Genomic DNA, 6,728 nt, shown 5'->3' on the forward strand with positions numbered 1-6,728 from the left:
ACAAGTGGTAATATATGATACTTTAATAACCTTAAAAAAATCATAAAACACCTTGAAAAAGTATAAATTTTTTTAATGATAGTACCGAAAAAAAATCAATGAAGCATACATACAGGGTACCTGAACAACTCGGTCACACTCGCATCGCTCCACCCGTATTTTGTTTGCACACTTAGCAATATAAGCAGTGTCTTTAAGCGAGATACTCGGCACCCATCATATAATGGTATGGATGCTTCCTCTCTAAGCATATTAGAAGTCTCGACATCCATGGACATCAATGCATAGATCATTGCCTCCATCTCAAGCTCCAAGATTGTAGGTAAGTCTGAAAGGCTGCCTGTCTCCTCTAGTATTGACGATATAGATTGGGTAGTACCTTCCAAGTGGTGGATTGACTCAAGCACTCCATCCATCGCACGCCCACGAACTCTTCTAATTGGCCGCAAAGGGTACACTCCTCCTTGGGACGAGATGTCACCTCCTTGGATAAAAAATTTGCCAGCCACACCCAATGTTTTTGTATATGGTATTCAATTAGCTTGCAAATACAATGCATGATTGATATACTCTTTTCTTACCATTTGCTCAAAATCTGAGATCGCCTGATCAATGATCTCAGATTGAAACTCGCCGAAGCGTCGTACATGTTCTGTAGACAATCAACGTTTTCATCTAATTGTCAGCTTACATTGAGAGCAAGAACATGAGACACACTGATTAAGATACGTCTCGCGATCTTGAACATCACGACCTTCATCGTTTTCCATTTAGTCTACGTTACGACAAACAATTTATTTTTGTTACCATTCTTTTTTTCTTTTTTAAATTGTTTAGAAGGGATTTCTTCTCTTATAACTCAGCAAAATTAACGTATGTAAAGTCTCCACCCATCCACAAATCAACATATATCGGAGTGTTTTCCGTCTCGTAGTATTGCACCGGACCTCGCCACCACTCTCTCTTTGTTTTTTATCCATTCATTCACTTCTCTCCTTCCATCTCTCTCTCTCTTTCTCTTTCTTTATTATGTTATATGTTTATTCTCTCTCTCATTCCTTCTTCATTTTTCTCTTCTTCTCTCTCTTTTATTTCCTTTAACAAAACACATCTCTCTCTCTCTACCATTACCACTAAAATAAACAAGAAAAGAAAAAAAAAACAAGAAACAATTTTTTAAAAACTACTACTACTACTACTACAAACAAGAAAACCACTACTACTACTACTACTACTACAAACAAGAAAGCCACTACTACTACTACTACTATTACTACAATCACAACTACGACTACCACAACAATAAACTCCTACCACTACCACTACCACTACCATAAACAAGAAAAGAAGAAAAAATAAAAACAATAACAACAACAACTACTACTACTACTACTACAATAACAATAAACAAGAAAATAAGAAAAAACTACTACTGCTGCTACTATTACTACTACAAATAAAAAAACTACTATTACTACTACTACAATCACGACTACGACCACGATTATGATTACCAATATACATGATTTTTAACAAAAACGAGAAAAAAAAAGAAAAAAAAAAAAACAAAGCAAGAGAGAACAATACACTCACCGCAAAGGCCAAAGGATGGATTCGGCGGCTCCTCTTTGCCCTCTGTACACTTCCTCCTCTTCTTTGCAAACGACAACGGCAGCGGTGAGAAGCTTTCATTCTCCATCTTTCTCTCCCTCTCCCTCTCAAATACAAGATGGAGTTCGCTCTTTCTTTTGCTCTCTCTTTTGTTCGTTCAAGCAAAATTACACGCTCAAGTTTCGGTCCACGTTTTTTGTCTAAGCATCGTTGCTGTTTGCATCGCATTTGCAACACCGTTATTTTGCGTCAACAAACATCGTCGCTATACCTCCATATCCTTGCAGTGATTTTTCCACAATTATCATGTTTTCCATAGTTAAATTTTACTCTGATTACCAGGTAGAAAAAATGTAACCAAAGTAACCTTTGCAAGGCCATGGTTTCTCATATCTAAATCATATCAAAGTAAAATCACAATCCTAACCATCTTTTCACGCCACTAAAAACTTAAGACTAATGGAGAGGACAACTTGAACGCAATACAGAAACTTTATATTTAGAGATGGGGATATCCCAATGAATTCAAATCATAAAGACCTGCTACGATACACAAATCAATTGCTGGTATGTGCTTGCCACGTAATGGGTAATGTACAAATCTGTAATACTTTTAACAAGTCAATGTATGTATGGAATGTATGTACATAAATGTATGCCCTGGGAGAAAGGAAGCCAGGCCAGTTCATCAAGCGCTTTCATGGGCATAAGAATTTTCAGCGAATTGTCTGAAGCCGTTGCCGAATCCCATCTCTTCGTCAGCGATCTGTAACTTCGAACTGAGGAAATTTGAACGGGGCTCGCGAGTAGCAGCAGGGGAACAGGAAGGGAAGGAGAGGGGAGTAGAGTACGTATACACGACACGACCAGGAGGAGTATGTTCAAGAAGAAATTAAGAGGAGGGTAGAACAAGGGGGCCTTCTTTGTATGATAAGGCTTGCAGAGTTCGAAGGTGGTGGTCGTCTGAGGAAGCAGGGGAAGATTAAGAAAGAGGAGGATGAGAATTATTGGTGGCAGTACTGCTGCTATAGTCAATGTTGTAGTAGTGGTCATCTTGGAAGGAGGGTGGGAGGGGGATGAGGGAGAGCGGCGGGAAACAGCAATTGCAGGGGTGTGGGCATCGCACTGGTCCGATCCTCTGTTTCGAATCGTTGGCCGTGGCACTGCTTTCCGCCTCGAGCTCATCCATGGCTTGATGGATGGCCTGCTTTGCCGCCTCTGATGCTCCCTGCAAGCCATTGCCACCACCATTACGAAAATTTGAACAGCTTCTCATAATTATCACGGGACAGGTAGAATAGACGTGCCTTTGCTGCTTCACGAAGGGGTCCCCAACATTCCACCCTGTTGAATTCCTTCACATTGGAGTGGAAATATACCCAGACAAGTGCCTCTTCCAATTCTGAATCAAACATACAGAACAGGGCGAGTGTAAGACTGGTCTTTTTGACCTGCTTGATTAGCCTATGCAAAAACAAGAAATGTTTGTTCGATAAACAGTACCTGGATGCTTCTCGAGGAGGCTCTGATCTCCATGTCTGAATGCTTCCAACACCTGGGAAAGTTCGTGTTAATACTCACGTCCACGTGCAGGCAGTTGCCAAAAATTACAATTACAACATTATTTGCCGATCTTCCTTACCACCGGAAGCTCCTTGCGAAATATGTAAAACCTGAGCTTTGCTATCGCATCAAGAAGCCAATGGCCGCCGCTTATGTGGCAATGGACGTGCAACGCCATAGAGCCCTGGGACTTTTTCCATTCGGCCAGCACCTCGTCTCTCTGCAACCTGCTATACCAACCTTGGATCTGGTGCGCAGTCGGCCAAGAAAAAGGACATGTGAGAGAGAGAGAGAGAGAGAGAGAAGTGTGTGTGTGTGTGTGTGTTATATGCACCTGGGCCTTGTTGATGGATTGTGAGACGGCGAGTGTTAGCTTGGCAGTTAGGTCGCTATGGGTGAGCGTGTAAGCGCGCGGCAATTCATCGGGGTGCTTGTCTTTGCCGTCTCCCAAAAACAGCACCTTCAGCTTCGACGCCTCGAAGATCGCAGGCCCAAACAGCCTCGCCACCTGCCCCATATTAGTATTGTTCAAACAAATTCAGAATACGTTATCGACCGTTAACCCCAATCGAACCTAACCTAGCTTCGCTGCTTCATTCATTGCTTCTTACCACAACTGGTCGAGACGTCAATGTGAAGCCATCTGGGACGTCGCCCCGCAGACTCCATAATGGCTGCCCAAACCATTGGGACCTCAACTTGTGCAGGGAGGTGAGTTTAAACCTGAGGCCAAGGGCACTTATCGTTCTACTGTGACTGCTGGAAACCCGACACCTGCTGCTCCTGGGAATCGTGGACCGCGCTTCCGCGGCTCCATTACTACTGTTGCGAACCACCGCCGCTGAAGATGTATTGCTGCTGAATACAACAGCTGCTGCCATGCTCGTATTAAGAGCCGAGCAGATGCTTTTCCTCCCACAAATCCAGTCAAACACAAACAGGTAAGGGCTACAGGTTATACAAATCGTGTGTCATCAGACGCATCAACCTATAGAGGAGGCGGAGGTGGAGGAAGAGGAGGAGGCGCCGGAAAAGACTTCCTTTCGTTTCGTTTCTGGAAGGATCTTCGAAGAAGAAAGAAGAGCGGGGAAGGAAGCGGAAAGAAAAAGATTGGCAGGAGGGCTTCTTTTTTTCCACGTTCGTTGGGCGAGCCTGTGAAGGAGGCGGGGCCCACGAGGCGGGTGGGCAGTTGCGTGCAAAAGAGAGATCCCCCTTCGTCACCAAATTCCTGTCGTGTTATCGTTTTCTTAACGCCGTGGCATTTACAAAGTACGTGGCCTCTCTCATTACCAATCCCAAACGCAAAGCTTTCGTCCACGTGCACGCTCACTGCCCTGGCCCTTGAGCCCGTGGGAGATAGTCCCGACTCCCGAGTCCCAACTCCCAAGGGCCACGTCACCTCGTCAAAAGCAAATCCCTCAAAAAAGGTCAAACTGGGATATTTAATCAGAGAAGATTGTGTATCAAGAGAAAATATCGTCTTCATTGTTGCTGAGAGCGCTTTCAAGCCTGAAGGGGGGGTTTTATGAGACCTTTCAACACTCCTCTGCATCCAATGCAATTTAATGGCCTTAACGGGCTATTAAGACCCTTGCCACATGGCTGCCATAGCTGCATGCATGCACAAGCAACAATGTTTGGAGAACGAGGTGATCCCATCGCTAATGATCGAAATAGGAAGAAGCAAGCTATAGCTAATGGATCAACCATGGACTTCGATCCTACTACTTTTAGCCCCGCAATGGTAGAACTGAGCTTAACTACACGACAACAAAGCGAGATTTTCGAAATAGCCTAGACATGCTTGAGGTGGATAAGTCGATTCTGCGAAACAAGCTGCTATCAATTAACACAGAAGAGCAGAGGCGACAACTGAAACACAAAGACCCTTCAAGGCCAATGTCAACATCTCCCTCGATCGAGTCCACAAACAATATACAAACTTCTCCACAATTAGTGTTTTTTTTAAATTTTATGGGCACATCTCCAATTAAAGACACTTTTGACCACTCATTCGAAGCAACTTACCAAGGTAAAGCCATGCTCCTTCAATATCGATTTATTGGTAAATGTATTTTTATGGGGTTGCTCAATATTGTTGGAAAGCGTAATTGGATTCTAGGATGTGTTGTGGGGTATAATGGAAACCTTGTCCTCATGATGCCATGGTCACCATCCTTTGCTCCAAACTCAATGCTTCAATATCAACACCCAGTTTGGATCACTTTCCCTAACCTTCCAGTATTGCACAATGAGGAAGTCAAGCACACAAACATGCATTTTCTCCACATTGGATCACACCCTCGCACTCAAGGCAATTATTGAGGAGGGTAGATGCTATGAATGTGGTGCATTGGAAATCTTAGCCCGCATTTAGGACTACCTTGTAGAGATTGTGGGGACAAACTACTGTAAAGCCAACAATCATAACTATAAGGTTGTTAAGTTCTTTGAAGGGTACACTTCCTTGGTTCCTAAATAGATAGCAAATAGATTGTGCAAACCTTTTTCAAAACAAGGCTATGTGGGAGACATGTGGCTCTGACTTCACTCAATTTGTCAATGACTATTTCAACAAGGGGGAGTTCAAAACAAGGCTATGTGGGAGACATGTGACTCTAACTTCACTAGATTCGTCAATCTAGAGCCCCAAAAGGAACATCAAGAAAAATAGGGAAACTATTGCAATAAAATCTATCTTGTCACACCAACATGCATGTTCTTCATACTTTAATCAACCACAATAAGAAAAAGAACACCAATCTTCACAAATCTTCATCCAACATCATATGGTGAATCTTCTATGGATTTATCACAATCGATCTTCGACACATTCTTCGTATTCCTCATAGAAACTATCAGAGAACCACAACAATGACACAAAGGAAAGATCAACTTTGAATGGAATTCATCACATAGCATTCATTTTTTATAATCCTCATAGTCTTTTTCTCATGTAGATACAATATTTCTCATAGAAAATTGGCTCTCTCTCATACTCTATCTCTCTCACATATGCTCTCTCTCAATAGTACATTAGAATAACCAATAATTACTCTTAAAATCCTCTTTTAGTCATGGATACCTCTCCCAAGAGGTATGCCTAATATGAAGAGTCACCCACCAGAGCCACTACAATGACCCTTGAAAGCTCACTACTGTTACTATCACTATAGTCTTTAGTTCAAGTCTTCTTCAACTATTTCTTCAACCTATCTCATGCTTGTGTTCTTCCTCTTCCAAGATTACAAAACGTTTTCCAAGCTAAACATCCATCCATTAAAACACATATTTCAAATAGAGACTTACAAAATAGATACAAAAGCTCTATAGAACACTACAAAAGGTCTACAAAAGGCACAAAAACCATACAGCTCGAAGCAAAAGCACTTCAATTCATCCAAAACCTTCCAATATACTCTCAATCATTCCTCACAACACTCATTCACAATCTCAGCCTCACAAACAGAAAGAAAATAGATCAAAGCATAAGCAAAATAGACCTTATCAGAACCAAACAAACACATTACTAAACCTATCAAAACATCATATCT

The 6,728-nt window shown here is 42.2% G+C and overlaps 1 protein-coding gene across 2 annotated transcripts; it reads right to left on the reverse strand.

Moving 5' to 3' along the window:
* Nucleotides 1-2,101: 2,101 nt before the first annotated feature.
* LOC148015869 (protein STAY-GREEN homolog, chloroplastic-like) lies at nt 2,102-4,276 on the reverse strand. 2 transcript variants are annotated; one of them, XM_087664601.1, is made up of 6 exons: nt 3,786-4,276; nt 3,509-3,682; nt 3,254-3,421; nt 3,115-3,166; nt 2,915-3,013; nt 2,102-2,835 (listed from the first exon to the last, which is right to left on the reverse strand). In XM_087664601.1, exons 1-6 carry the CDS (start codon nt 4,053-4,055, stop codon nt 2,594-2,596), a joined length of 1,005 nt encoding a protein of 334 aa, XP_087520727.1. In that variant the 5' UTR covers nt 4,056-4,276; the 3' UTR covers nt 2,102-2,593. The 2 variants fall into 2 exon arrangements, with proteins under 2 accessions (XP_087520727.1, XP_087520726.1); XM_087664600.1 differs by having other exon boundaries at nt 2,103-2,839; nt 2,919-3,013; nt 3,786-4,275.
* Nucleotides 4,277-6,728: the final 2,452 nt, after the last annotated feature.

The sequence above is a fragment of the Lygodium microphyllum genome, chromosome 23 (assembly GCF_053477565.2).
Source record: "Lygodium microphyllum isolate KBCC chromosome 23, Lygodium_microphyllum_v1.1.10, whole genome shotgun sequence".
Classification (NCBI taxonomy): domain Eukaryota; kingdom Viridiplantae; phylum Streptophyta; class Polypodiopsida; order Schizaeales; family Lygodiaceae; genus Lygodium; species Lygodium microphyllum.